We start from the raw sequence: 15541 nt of genomic DNA on the forward strand, positions 1-15541 counted from the left end.
CCTTCATCAAGGGTCCAAGGCACACAACACACAAATTGTGTGTTTCCTCACATTCCATCACAACCCTCCGTTGACACGACATCAACAACCAAGATCCCTCTACATCCGGATCGCCAAGCTGGACCGATTCGATTGAACTAAACTGAATTAGTTGATATTGTATTAAACTTCACAAAGTAAACAAGACAACTTTTGTGCTGATCAAACCTTTTGATCCTCATATTTTTCACCTTTGCAATAACTTATATTTATAGATATCAATAATTTTTTTTAGCTTAAAGTATCACCGCTAACATCAATGACTAATCCTTTCATCATGCGTATTCGCATTAAACAATAAACGACTAACTACGAAATAAATAAATTAAAATGAATACATAGGAAGAATAATATTCTTCATTAATCAAGCATGGTAATTTTTGAAGGCATATATAGTTGTTGAAAATGTAAGAAAAGTGAGTTAATTTTTTTTTTGTACATCGGAAAGATAAATTGCACTCTGTCAGGAATCGATCCCTGGACTTCCTATCCAATCCATATGTCTCCCAACTCCTACCGCTTGAGCTATCATACCGGGACAGAAAAGTGAGTTAATTTATGAGAATGAGATATTTGTTTGGAAGAAAAGAAAAGAAAGGGTAGAGGCGGTGAGTGCCCATTGTGCATGTGAAAGGGAAGCCCACATGGTTAAAAAACCACCACACCATAACACACCCTCACTTTCTTACCCAAAAATTTCTCTCCACTCATTTTATGCCTCTCAATCCCAACACCAACAACAACTGAACCCACCACACACTACACTCCTCAATTTCTCATTCCGATTCCGATTCCCCATGGGTTGAAGTTGAACTCACTTCCTCCAACCACCACCGCGGCGGCGATTTCCGATTCTGATCGAACAATCTTCAATTCAATTCAAATGGAGTGGGACAGCAATTCCGATTACAGCGGCGACGACGACGACGCCTCCTCCTCTTTCCTCCTAAACGACGACGTCGGACCCATCCCTTTCCCTGTCCTCCAAACCGCGCCCTGCGGATTCGTCGTCACCGACGCTCTTGAGCATGACCATCCTATCATCTACGTCAACGCCGTTTTCGAGATGCTCACTGGCTACCGCGCCGAAGAAGTGCTCGGTCGCAACTGGTATCATTCAATCTCTTCATTTCGTTTGCGTTTTGTTTGTTTGGTACTGTTTGGGTTTAGGTTTGTGAGTTGTTTTCGGCTTCGAGCTTTCGATTTTGGTGATGATTACTTTGCTCAAAACCCTAGGCTAATAACTACTAGAATTAGAGTTTTTTTTGTTGTTGATGATGTGCGTGCGCGTGTGGAGTTTGTGATTGTGAGTGCTACTTTTCGAAGTTGCTATTAACTATCAATGGTTGTGTTAACTTGCTTTACCGAGCTAAATCCGGGGTAATATCATGTTTGTTTGTGGTTGTTTTTCTGGTGAAGTTATCATTTTGGGACTGTGGTATTTTGTGTTTGTGAGAGGCTTCGAGTTTTGACTGAGGGAGCGAAGGTTTTGTGTGTGTAGCTTTTGGTTATCTACCATTACTGAGATTAGTGAGAGGATCTCGTTACTTTTTTTTTCATTCTTTGATTAAAGGGGGTTGGAAATCCAAAGATGTATAAGTTTGGATATCCGTTGCCAACGGATGCTAGCACTTATTTTAAGACAATAATTGAATGAAACTCTTCTCATGGGTTGAGATGAAAGCTCGTTCGCATTGAACTCAACGGGTATCCAAACACACATGTAGACTACTTTGTGTACTGAAATCCTTAATTTATGACAACCTCCATCACAGATTGGGAATGCCCATCAACTCTTCAACTTAGTCACAAATAGAATCAAGCATCTCTTCTATTGAACAGCAACCAAATCCTTCTCAAACAAAAAGAAATCTAGTTGTTCTCAACACGAAAACTTAGTGATACCCAATTACCATTACAAACAGATCAATTATAAACAGCACCAAATTTGACAAATCCTCATTGAACCTAAAGGCCATAACACCTTAGATACCCAAAAGAGAATGACAACCCCCTCGAACCAACCAACCACTGCACTACACTAGTCAGCTTCAACCCCAAACCAAACTGTTACCATCGCCTCTGTCTGTTGACTAATATGTTGCTGTCCAACCACCTTGAATACCCAAATCATTCACATAACTCTGGCTGCATGCCTGCATCACCTTGTTATCACCACCCAGAATCCCTGCAGATCACTGAAGTCAGATTCACCAAGCCTCCAACATGAAGCTCAGATCTTTGTTGCAATTTGAACCACAGGACTCAGATTGGAGGCTCTCAAACATCTTTGTGGAGGATTATGGGCATTGCAGAGCGCTCACGGTTCTTTGGCTGAGAAACAGGTGTAGATTGTTGATAGGATTAGGAACAAGGTTTAAGGTTCTGGAATTTTTCTATTTAGATTCTTGTTTGATCTGATGAAATTATAAACAAAAAATGAGTTTGAGACAGAGAGTGTTAATGAATGTGGATATTAGATTTTTGGGATCCTCTTAGGTTGTCCGACGGTGTATATTAGACCTTTAGGGATGAGTTCTGAGTATGGGGTTGGTGGTTTTCCCCCAAGTTAGTGATTTGGATGAAATGTTAGGTGAAGGATTTATGTGAACATGTTATTGGAAGTATAGAAGTTAGTTGGGTTGGTGATTTTCAAGTTTCAACCCCATGTTTTTTTTTTCTTTTTCAAAAGCGACCTATATTTCGAGGGGGTCTGTTCATTTTAACGAGAAGAAAAAGAAGATAAATTGGTGTGGCAGTGGTACAGATGATCATATAAAATCTTGTTACTGCTAAAAGGAAAAAAGGTTTTAGAGTTTACTCTTGTGTCTGAACATCAATGACGTTTGAATAATTTCAGCCACTTCTCCTACAGAGTTTTTTACTTAATTTAAAGAAGGATTGGGACCAGTGATGGAGACTTTGGTACATGCATCTTAGATGTGTATTCATGCATAATTGCATATCGATTGGATCAGAAAAGTACTTTATAACATATTTCTCCTTCCTACATGAGGAATGAGGAGTTCGAGAGAATTTTTTTGCACTGTGTTTATTTGTCATTGTTAAAATTGAAGTGGTTGAACAAGTAGTGTTGCTACTAGTAGTTGTCAGTATCAATTTTTGCGGTATCCATACCATGCACAATTGCTAATCTTTGGCATGATGAATAACTGAATAAATAAGCCTGTTCATCTTGAAAAGTTAGTTTTGGTGGTTCCCAATTTCAGATTTGTATTTTCAGAGCTTGCATCTGATTTGCTGAGTCACACTCACTGGACAAATTTGTTGCATTTTAGACCTGTTAGTCCTATCTCATTTTAGTTCCTCTGTAGTCTGTTCAGGACGATATCAGATCCTCCTCTCTTATTTTTCTTGTATAAAATATATGCATTTTACCTTAAGTTGTCACAATTGGATGTCTTCAATAGGGTTAGTATCCCAGCTTTCAATGTCCAGTGCTAGTAGTGTTAATAATTAAAATGTTTTATTGTTAATAGTTAACTGTCAAGATTGGAGTCTCTGCCTAGGCTTACAACTTGCCCAAGATCTGTGTTTTATGCAACTGGAATCAGAAACTGATTGTCTGGATGTGTTCCAAGAATTTATATCTGTACATCAATCCTCTTCCCCTTTTTCTATGATTGTAGGAGACTAGGAGTATCAGTAACAGTGTCCTTCAATTTCTGGTGATGTATACTAGTAGACAAGGAAGTTTAGTTGCCCATCTTTTAGCTAAATTGACCTTAGAGTTGCCATATCAGATTTGGGTTGAAGAGACCCCTTCTTGTATCCATTCTGCTGTATCTTCGGATATTCTTCCATTTTTTGTTGGTTAATGAAATGAAACACATTTTATAATTCTACAAAAAAACTTAGTGACAGTTGGACTGAGTGAATTGATTTTATGTTCTTTCTCATAATTTGTTAGACAATCCACTTTTTGGCGTGGGTAATTAATTGAAAGCATTGCAAATTTGGTGCTTTGATGTTGGATTTGAATTAAGAACAGTTTTTTTTTGTATGAATGGTTTGGTAGTGTGGACCAACTTGAGGGATGTTTATGTGTGAATGCAGAATCAGATTTATGGTATAATGATCAAGTCTGTATTATAAGGTGTGTCTAATTCATTGTGACTTTATTCTAATCATTTTAAAAATATTTTGCAGCCGTTTCTTGCAGTGTCGAGGTCCGTTTGCTAAGAGAAGGCATCCATTGGTGGACTCAACAGTAGTTTCAGAAATTAGAAGATGTCTTGAGGAAGGGGTTGAATTCCAAGGTGAGTTGCTGAACTTTAGGAAAGATGGGACTCCACTTATGAACAGATTGAGGCTGACACCTATATATGGAGATGATGATGAGATAATTCATGTCATTGGAATCCAGCTCTTCACAGAGGCCAACATTGATCTTGGTCCTGTTCCGGGTTCTACAATAAAGGAATCTGTTAAATCATCAGATGGGTTTCATTCTTTCCTGTCCACATTGCATCCTCTTCCAGCCGGGGACCGGAATGTGACACGTGGAGTTTGTGGGATATTGCAATTGAGTGAAGAAGTATTGTGTCTCAAGATACTTGCTCGCTTAACTCCAAGAGATATTGCATCAATTGGTTCGGTCTCTAGGCGATTATATGAGCTAACAAAAAATGAAGATCTTTGGAGAATGGTATGCCAAAATGCATGGGGCAGTGAAACAACACGTGTTTTAGAGACTGTTCCTGGTGCAAAGAGACTTGGATGGGGTCGGCTGGCAAGGGAATTGACCACACTTGAAGCAGCAGCTTGGAGAAAACTGACTGTTGGAGGTGGTGTTGAACCCTCACGCTGTAACTTTAGTGCTTGTGCAGTTGGTAACAGAGTTGTCCTATTTGGTGGTGAAGGAGTTAACATGCAACCTATGAATGACACCTTTGTATTGGATCTCAATTCTACTAATCCTGAGTGGCAACATGTTCAGGTGAGCTCTCCTCCCCCTGGCCGGTGGGGCCACACAATTTCTTGTGTCAATGGTTCTCGTTTGGTTGTATTTGGAGGCTGTGGAAGACAGGGCTTGCTCAATGATGTGTTTGTTCTGGACCTGGATGCAAAGCCTCCAACTTGGCGTGAAATTTCGGGATTAGCACCTCCGCTTCCAAGGTCATGGCATAGCTCCTGCACACTTGATGGTACTAAATTGATAGTTTCTGGTGGCTGTGCTGATTCTGGAGTACTCTTGAGTGATACTTTCCTGCTTGATATGTCGATGGAGAAACCTATCTGGAGAGAGATACCAGTTACATGGACTCCACCTTCCCGTCTGGGCCACACACTATCTGTTTATGGTGGTCGAAAAATACTGATGTTTGGGGGTCTGGCCAAGAGTGGCCCCCTGCGATTCCGCTCCAGTGATGTATTTACGATGGATTTAAGTGAGGAGGAGCCATGTTGGAGATGTGTAACGGGAAGTGGAATGCCTGGTGCTGGAAATCCAGGGGGCATAGCACCTCCTCCTAGACTTGATCATGTGGCTGTTAGCCTTCCAGGAGGGAGAATTCTTATATTTGGTGGGTCTGTTGCAGGCCTTCATTCTGCCTCCCAGCTATTCATACTTGATCCAACTGATGAGAAGCCTACATGGAGAATCCTAAATGTACCTGGGCGCCCTCCACGATTTGCTTGGGGACATAGTACATGCGTCGTTGGAGGGACAAGAGCTATTGTTCTGGGTGGTCAAACTGGGGAGGAATGGATGCTAAGTGAGCTCCATGAACTTTCCCTGGCAAGTTCTGCCATCTAGATTCAGTGAATAAATTGCATGCTATAATGAGGGGAATGCTTATGTAGCAGAGTTGGCGGCAAAGGTATGTGTTGGTCACTGATAACTCTTGACAAGCATTGCTCTGGTCAGAACGTTTGTGTATTAAGTCGTTCCGCAATGCATTTTATTATATGGCTGGTTCTGGCTCGAGAACAACAACTATTCAATGAGTGACACAATACCATGTTTGTTTGTTTTTTTGAGGTTGTGTGAGACTTTGCCCTTCAGTATGCACAATGAATTATTCTTCCTGAATAGATCATCAGTAGTGTATGATAACAAGTAGATCATATATTAGGGTAGTACCTCACTTGATTTCCCCATGTGTTGTTTTGTTCAAATTGTGTAATTTGAACCATGACAAAGGATAGCAAAAAAATATGCATGTTCATATTAACGTAATTAGGTCTATTGTATGTAATGGAAGTCTTCTGTTTAGAACGCGTCTGCTGACATGGTGGGTGGTTGTACTGGATTGTGCCCCTCTAAACAGGTGTATACGGAAGTGAACGGTGCAGTTTGTACATATTTTCGTTTATATTGTGATAATATGGAGTATGGTAGCATTTGTATGGATTACTGTTATGATTACTATTACTATTATTCCTATGATCTAGGGCTGCTGTATGGTTTATTGCATTGCTGTACATTTTACTTGTGTGGCCATGGTAAAGTTGATACTATCTTTTTACTCTGGGATATTGATTGTCCCCATAAAAAAAGGACTGGGATGTGGATGATGAGAGTTAAATAAAGGATCACATTGGTTTAGGTTTTGCTGTAATTGATTTGGATATTAATTTCGAGGTGTAAATATAAATGTGAATTATTTTTATGGTTTGGTGTTAACACTAACTTTATTAGTGAAAATCTTAGTCAAATACTTGTGAATTATAGTAAATGTGATTTTCAGCATAAACAAACAAGCCTTTCAAGTAATATTTCATTATTAACTTTGAAATGCAACTCTACGGCTATGCAATACTCCTATAATCACTACGAGCAATTGTAATTCAGTAATTTAATTTGTATATGAGGAGTGCGTATATATTAAATCTATTTTAATTTTTTTAATCTAAATATTGATTTTACTTCATTAACATGAATTGTAATAGAATATTTGTAAATCTTTAATAGCATCAATTTTATATTTTAGGATTTAATCTGTGTAATGTTAGTGTGAATTCTTTCAGACCGACGTGCAATATTTTGTGAACATATCAGAAAATAATACTATTTAGTTTAAATAAAAAAAAACGTAGATGGTCCACGCAGTCAATTTTGTTAAAACTTTTTTGTTGTTGTAATTGCTCCTCAACTTATAATATTTAGGTGATTGGATGTTAGAGAAATTAAAATTAAAATAATATTTTTAAGATTTTCAAAAAAATTAATTACAAGCATTTTTATATTAGAACTATTTTATTTGTCATTAAATTAAATTATGCTTTCAAAAAAAATTAATTAAATTATTTTTATATCTTTAAAGATGCATTTTCAAAACTCAACTTTCTTGGTCCAAATAAATCTTTTAAACACAATTAAATATTTTTTTTTGATACATCGGAAAATACAATTAAATATTTTGAACACAAAATATAATTTGACTTCAGCACAAATATGTAAACCAATTTTTTTGTATAATCATTCAATATCCAAGAATTTTAATTCCATCACCAGAAATAAGTTTAAGTTGATCCTGTTTCCAAAATTATAAAATTTTATTTTGTTGAACTATACAATATATTTTTTAATATAGATTCTGTTTGAAAAAAATAAAGAAAACACGAGTCCAATATATTCATAATTAGTGAGTACGCAAGTCCTACAAATACAACTATCTCCACAACACGGTTCCTTACAACACGGTTCAGGATCAGCCATACTTGCAGGTAAAAAACTATTTCCTTATGATTTTGGGTATAAGTATAACTATATGATTATATTTTTACATTTACATATTTATTGTTTTTTGGTATTTGCCATTAGTGTGCTTTCTTTAATATTGTTCAAGTCATCTAAATCTAAAAAATTGGTTATAGCTCTAATGCTAACTCTTGTGACTGGAAAAACTCATTGGTCAACCCTCCACTGCTTAGTGTGTGGATCGTAAGACGATAGATTAGTCTCATAGTTACCAGTTGTGGGAATACTTTGTCAAAAATTTATAACTCTGTTTATAACTCTTGTTTTCTTGATGAGATATGAAAATTAACATATTTGTTTGAGTAATGACTAGCCAGCCAGAGCTATTTCCTATGAATTTATATTGTGCAGGTAAGGAATTAAGTTATAAAGTAGACCAAGATAATGAGGGAATTGAGAGTTGGGCATTAATTCTTACTTTCCTGTCAGAAATCTCAGTAATTATTATTGTTATTGTTTTGGTGCAGTATTTTTTTTTTATCTAACACAGGTATCTCCATAAAAAACAACGAACGAACCCGGAACATCCATATTTTCTTATGGGGCAAACTCTCTCATGGGAAATTTTCATAGATTTGATTATATATTATGAGACCAAGTTTTTTTGTTTATTATAATTTATCATATTTTTGCAGAAAATGGGACGTGCAAAAGTAACTTTGAAACACATCCAAAATGAGAGAGCTCGTAAAGTAGCTTTCAATCAAAGAAGAAAGGGACTAATAAAGAAAGTATCCGATTTCTCAATCTTGTGTGAAGCTAAAGCATGCTTGATTGTGTATGATGCTGATGGCAATGGTGAACCTGTGACTTTTCCTGAAGATCCTGCAATAGTACACTCCATCATTGAAAAGTATGAGACAAAGAAGAATAATAAGAATGATAAACCACCTCCTAAGATATTTGATGTGGAAGACTTTTTTGACAATAGGAATGGGATGGTTGAAGCTGAGATTACCAAAATTCAGAAAGAGATTCTGAACATCAAGTATCCAACTAATGATGCAAGTCTCAATAGCATGACAATGCAGCAGAAATTATTCATGATTGCTAAGTTGGATGCTAAGATTGAAGCATGTAATGTTAGGATTAACATGCTCAAGAACAAAAGTCAAACATCACATCCTACCCAACTCAATTTGGTGCAGCAAAACATCTCTCAAGACCAACAAGTCAATTTGGATTCAACAAATCAAGCTGCTGATGAACCTGTGGCCAGGGATAAACTAGGGGAGCTTGTGGGTTGGACTGGTTAACTTGCTAAGCATAATGAATGTTATTGGTGCTTATAATTTATTTTTTTCAACTCTCTAATGAGTAAACATTACCATTTAATTGATTTCGTAGAGCCTGAGATGATGTGTTTTGGAATTCTTGAGGCTTTCGGTATTATACTATTATTCATCCTTAATTGAATTTTCATAATAGAATTTATGCTTAGATAAAAATTCTAGACTTGTTTGGTGTGTAGAAATTAGAATGAACAGTAGCTTAATCTAAACTGTGTTTCCTTAGCATTCACCAGCAAAAGAAGGAGCTTTAGGAATGGAGCTAATAACTCTCATTAGCATCATCACTATCAGTACCATTAGCTGCTACAATACTCAGGTCACTTGGGTTCTGCAACAATCAGAACAAGTATTAGAGGCACTACCCAGCTCTATAAGATATCTGATATCATACTATTGCAGTTTTGAATTCAAATATCATTGTTGAAAAGAATCTATTAAACTCGTTTAATCAGAATTGTTGATATCAATAACCAAGAGGGTACCTAGGGAACACAGTAGTTGAATGTAAACTTTGTCCACTGTCATCTATGCTTAATATTTTTTAGTGTTTAATAATGAAATTTTGTTTTCTAACTGATGATGGAGAAACTCATGCTCTCCAAGGAGTGATGTTCCTTTCTCTAGAAGCATATAATATATTCACACCTTTTCACTCGTTGTTTTGGGTTAATCACAAACATAGAGGGGTGCTCTGATTATTTTCTTGGCATGAATTTTAGGATATAAATATGCTATGATTATTTTCTTTATCAATGACAAGAAAACTTAGCATATAAATATAACTACTTCCCCTCATCCTTCACCTTGATCCTCACTTTCACACTTTCACAACAGTACTTTGCACTCTTATCTTTGTCTAATGTCACCCTCGGGTGAAGCTACACTAGGGGTTGTACTCCTCGTGGGTAGGATTTCTATTTGTTTTTCATCTTTTGTTCTGTGTCATGAGATTTCTAATTGAGCACTAACCATTTATCGCAGTTGTGGTAGCTATTTTAGTTCGTGTGGGCAATAAAAGACATCAAAGTGGTGGTGATGGAACAGTTATTCCAGACTAACGATTTCTGACCCTCCCTATGAAAAAATTTCTGAATGACATGGAAAGGGAGAACCCAATCAGGTTAACTGCTCAGCAACTAAGGATTGCAACTGATAATTACACCAGCTTGTTGGGTTCAGGAGGTTTTGGAGCAGTTTACAAGGGTGTTTTCAACAATGGGATCATGGTAGCTGTGAAGGTTCTACGTGGGAGTTCAGAAGACAAGAAAGTTGAGGAGCAATTCATGGCAGAAGTGAGTACAATTGGTCGAGTTCATCATTTCAACCTTGTTCGGCTATATGGCTTTTGCTTTGAAAGAAACTTGATAGCACTGGTCTATGAGTACATGGAGAATGGCTCTCTTGACAGGTTTCTGTTTCAGGAAAATAGGATCTTAGGACATGAAAAGCTTCATGAGATTGCAGTTGGGACAGCAAGAGGCATGGCTTACTTGCATGAAGAATGCCAGCAAAGGATAATCCACTATGACATAAAGCCAGGAAACATTCTCTTGGACAAGAACTTCAATCCTAAAGTTGCTGATTTTGGTTTAGCCAAGCTTTGCAACAGGGACAATACTCACATCACCATGACCGGAGGAAGGGGGACTCCAGGTTACGCTGCTCCTGAGCTTTGGATGCCCTTTTCTGTAACTCATAAGTGCGATGTTTATAGCTTTGGTATGCTGTTATTTGAAATTATAGGTAGGAGAAGAAACCATGATGCTAAACTTTCTGAGAGCCAGGAGTGGTTTCCAATGTGGGCTTGGAAAAAATTTGATGCTGGAGAACTTGGGGAGTTAATGATAGTGTATGGGATTGAGGAGCAAAATAAGGAGATAGCAGAAAGAATGGTTAAGCTAGCTCTGTTGTGTGTTCAATATAGGCCAGAATCAAGGCCTATACTGAGTGTTGTGGTGAAAATGTTGGAAGGTTCAGATGAAATTCCCAAGCCTTTGAACCCGTTTCAGCACTTGATGGATGGGACTTTGGCTGCTAATGCAGTTCAAGTGTCACCATTTCATACAACAACCGTTTCTTCCAGCTCTTCTGTTTTGGCAAGTGACACCAGCATCATATTCGCTACTCCTGTTATGAGGAAGTATGAGATTGAATTAGCCACTAGCAGGTGATGGAAGGTTTCATTAGGGTTCTATAAGTTGGAAAATATAGTCCCTGTACTAGTCTTCTATTTATAATATAGTAATTGAGAAGCGCGCAACCTAACGCCGCCACGTCAGCGATTTTACTTCTAACAAAAGTACCTACATCAGCAATTTTGATGACGTGTCACGTTGTAGCTTCTAAAGCATAGAAAACCCAACTAGAGACCCATCCCAGCCACAGAATAGAACGACATCACGGATTCAGCAAAAGACACACCCTACTTCATCAGCTTGCAACTACAACAATGGCGACACAGCCCCTTCTTCGTTCCGTTCCCCTCCCGGTACGCTGGATTCAAGAACCAACAATGGCGACTCGCCCCTTCAATTCCGGTTAGACAAAATTACTCTCTTATTGCTTCTTCGCATCCCTTTCCGCAGGCCCTCTTGGATCTCAGGCAGCCCCCTCAGCCGTGACATCTGAACTCAGCAATTCACTGGAATTTGAATGAAAACCAGGCCACTTCCACGCGTTGTACCTCTGCAGCAACTCAGCCTCCACACGTCCTCACAGCAGCGGAGTCCTCCTTCCGCAAAAACCCTCCCTTTCGATCTCAACCTCCCTCCCCAGTCTTTCCTCTTTGACCACTGACTTGTGCCTCTGATGGATCTGCTATGCCCCAATTTCCGGTATGTTATTTGAAAAATGCTACTCTCTATTTTTAGTTTTCCAATTCTGCTATATTGAGACCAAAAGAATATTTTGTGTGTCAATATAGAGGTGATTTTAAGGGTGCCCGACAAGCAATCTTTAATGATCCATTGCATGATGATAGAATCTTCCATGATGTTTGTTTGGATTTCAATTTCAGGCATCAAATTTGCTTAAATGGGTGTCAACATGTTCCATAAAATTGTCAAGTCATTCCATTGGCTTTGGGTGCAAAACTGTGCAGAATTTTTTGGCAACTTACATTTGCTTCTATTAATCAGAGAATTGGTGCGTTTGATCCAATTTGAAACAACAATTGGCATGTCATTGTTTACGAGATTCATTCTGTGCTGGCTGCATATAATACTCAAGATTGGAGTAGTTTGGAGTAGTAACTCTTTTTATTGTTAATAGTAATCCTGCTTTTCTCTTTGATTTGTTCAATTTTTAATTTCATAATTAATTGGATTCCATGTCTTTTTTTTGAACAGGGAAACAATCTTAAACTTTCAAATCTCAATCAGTACATGTATAAATTTGTGAGTGTCACCTTTAGAAAGCAAATTAACGTGCTTATGATGTAGCCAAAAAATGAGCATTGCTTCAAATGTGCTTCCAATCTCTCTGTATGGTATGATAACATTTTATTTCATATTACTTAGGGGACTTAGTGATATGACTATATGATACTGTGATGACCCTATACTAAAAGGTTCATTACCTTGACATTTCCAGCTTCTTTGATGCATCAATAAGTTGATTTACAAGATTTGTCATCTACTTTTCCAAACTTATTGGATCATGTATTTTTACACTATCTAATCCTGATTTATGAGTTCTTTTTAATATTTTTATTTTTTACTTTTGATTGATCTATTGCCTTTTCTATGTGGCATACTGGCGTTGCAGACTTCTCTGGAGGTAGACATTATAGCTCATAGAGGTACATTTACTGCTTTCAAATTTTTCCTTTTGATAAGCCTTACTGCTTTCGAACTGTTTAAATTAATGATGATTCATTAGAGTTAGATCCTATTAGTGCAGTAGCTCATGGAATCAATTACTAATTTTCAAGTAAGGTATCAGAATTTGTGTATAATAATTTATTACAGATTCAAAGCCTCATCCTGCGCTCATTGCCAACCTATCTATTCCTATTTACATTTGCATAGCAGTACATATATACATGACAAGTTATCTTCACTCTTGACTAAAAATTGATATGTGAAACATTCTCATAGATATGGTAACATGACTATCTGTTTCTAAATTATATATGGGACCATCACAGTTATTTCAACAAGTGGTATTTTTGTAATTTTCTATGCACCTTTGTTTTTTAAATCAGGTTTCCTAAAACTAATATCTAAATCTCTATACTATCTATCACATATTTATGATTCAAATCTGGACGTTACAAGAACAAATTCAAACAGAGTTAACACACTTATATATCTAAGAATAATCACTTAACACTCACTTAAATGGATGCAAATTTCTTGGGATTCAAATTTGAACGTTATGAAAAGAATTCAAAAGAGTTATCACATTGTAATGTGTATAAATAAGCATAGACATACAAGTTCAATTCACTTTCAATCTACATTTGCATCTTTCTCTTTGTTTTGTACTACCATGAATAACAGTGAATCTGCTGTGTTTGCCCATGGATACATTTGTCCCCAATTTGAATATGGCTTTCGTAGATTAAGGAGCAAGATAGAGAGGTTAAAGAGACGCATAAAGATGGTTGCCAAGAAACCGGATACTGAAATTGCGCATATGGTAGAGATGCTTCAATTTCTTGGTGAGTTTAATGTCAGTTTATATCTTGGTGTTATATTTTTAGCATATTTTTGTGATTGAAAAGAACCTTCTATGAGAAAAGTCTCTTCTATAAGAAGATTTCTCTTCATATTCCCTAGGCAAAAGGTCTATTCAGTAGCGTTTGGTTAACCACACATATGACATCAATTTCAGCTTTCAAGTTGTTTTAGATTTACCTCAGATTTTTCTATAAGGAATTGACCAATGCGTTTACTTTCTTGCAAAGAGGCCCAGGTTTAGAATTTATAGAACAAATATAAACACATCATGTTGTTTCTTTTTAAATTACATTTTTTGTTAGTAATTATTTCACAATGTGTGCTATACCTATTGCTAGAAGCAGAACAACATCGAGCCCAAAGGGTTGCTTACTTCCGACAAGCAAGATTAAGACGAAAGAAATTACTTGATATGAGGAGGAATGGTGCCTTTGCTGCTTCAAGCACGAGTATGAGTAAAGGTTTGGTCAATGTTTATGAAAGATTAAACTCATATATGCATAATAAATTAGGCTAAAAGAATTTGAAGGTACATTCATCCATCATTCTATGTGATGTATGGAATTTACTTGCTCACATTGTTTATGGCACAAAATGCTTTAAAAAAAGCATATAGTTGATAGGTCTATGACATGTTTCGCCTAAAAATATATTTGAATCTTTTTAACTGTATTTGTTTTGTTTATGTTGTAGGAGTTAATTCCCCGGTGGTTTTTGCATCCTGCAATAATTCAGTTAACGCTAATGTAATGGATTTTCATACTCAAAATGGTGAGTGCTCTCAAGGTTTAATTACTGCCAAAATTTGGTTTAACTTTATTTCACCACTTTACTCATCAATCTTACATTCTATATTCTCTTTAATTCATTTATTTTGAAGTACAAACCTGCACTATGGACAAGACCGCATTGGTTCAAAAGGCTAGGTCTAAAAGGAAGCATTTGCTGAATTTGCGAAGAAACATCAATTCCACCCGCAAATCAGGTATTATGAATAAAAATGATTTAAGGTTTATGTGGTTTATATGTTTGTGTTAAATTTAAACCTGCAATTTTTCCAATTTTTTTTACTTCTTTGCCTTTTAGTTTCGTCTTCTACTATTGGACATGCATCTTCGTCTACAACAACTATTTCAAATCGGACTCGCTGGCTAACAGGTAACTATTTTATTTTTTTATTATTTCATAAAGAAAACATTTTTAACACTTCATGAGTTTGTTTCTAAAATTGTCATGTTTTTTTTTTGAAACAGAAAAAATTACTGAACCTTGGAATTTTGGAAGACCGACTTGCATTTGTGTTTCTTGTGGAGCGCTCCATTGGTATGAGGAAAGAACCGAAAAGAGTAGACGACCTAAGCATCCAAAATTCTCAATGTGTTGCATGGAGGGACGTGTCCAACTCCCACTATTAAAACAACCTCCAACTTTGTTGAATGATTTGCTTGATTATCATGGAAGTAGCAACGCAAAGCATTTCCGCCGAAATATTCGGACTTATAATGCAGCTTTTGCTTTTACATCTATGGGTGGGAAAGTGGACAAAAAAATCAACAAACAAGGTGGTCCTTATGTTTTTCGCATTAACGGCCAGACTCACCACCTGATTGGTTCTTTAGCCCCTGTTGATGGGAACAATCCCAAATATGCACAACTTTATGTTCATGACACTGAAAATGAAATTGGCAATCGCTTAAGAGTTGGCCAGTGTGATAATGGAAAGAATTCACTTAAAGAGAACCTTGTAAGAGATATTTTGCACATGTTGGATGAAGGCAATGTCTTGGTTCAATCTTATAGAA

General features: G+C 36.8%; 3 protein-coding genes across 3 annotated transcripts; all 3 read left to right on the forward strand.

The window, feature by feature from the left end:
• The first annotated feature begins 690 nt into the window (after positions 1 to 690).
• Positions 691 to 6493, forward strand: LOC130722389 (adagio protein 1-like). Its single transcript, XM_057573094.1, has 2 exons — positions 691 to 1149; positions 4210 to 6493. Exons 1-2 carry the CDS (start codon positions 923 to 925, stop codon positions 5816 to 5818), a joined length of 1836 nt encoding a protein of 611 aa, XP_057429077.1. The 5' UTR covers positions 691 to 922; the 3' UTR covers positions 5819 to 6493.
• A 1910-nt stretch (positions 6494 to 8403) lies between these two features.
• LOC130722097 (agamous-like MADS-box protein AGL16) lies at positions 8404 to 9162 on the forward strand. Its single transcript, XM_057572722.1, has one exon. It carries the CDS (start codon positions 8404 to 8406, stop codon positions 9019 to 9021), a length of 618 nt encoding a protein of 205 aa, XP_057428705.1. The 3' UTR covers positions 9022 to 9162.
• A 915-nt stretch (positions 9163 to 10077) lies between these two features.
• LOC130726254 (rust resistance kinase Lr10-like) lies at positions 10078 to 12542 on the forward strand. Its single transcript, XM_057577501.1, has 3 exons — positions 10078 to 11891; positions 12074 to 12201; positions 12405 to 12542. Exon 1 carries the CDS (start codon positions 10134 to 10136, stop codon positions 11226 to 11228), a length of 1095 nt encoding a protein of 364 aa, XP_057433484.1. The 5' UTR covers positions 10078 to 10133; the 3' UTR covers positions 11229 to 11891; positions 12074 to 12201; positions 12405 to 12542.
• Positions 12543 to 15541: the final 2999 nt, after the last annotated feature.

This window comes from Lotus japonicus, chromosome 6 (assembly GCF_012489685.1).
Source record: "Lotus japonicus ecotype B-129 chromosome 6, LjGifu_v1.2".
NCBI classification, from domain to species: domain Eukaryota; kingdom Viridiplantae; phylum Streptophyta; class Magnoliopsida; order Fabales; family Fabaceae; genus Lotus; species Lotus japonicus.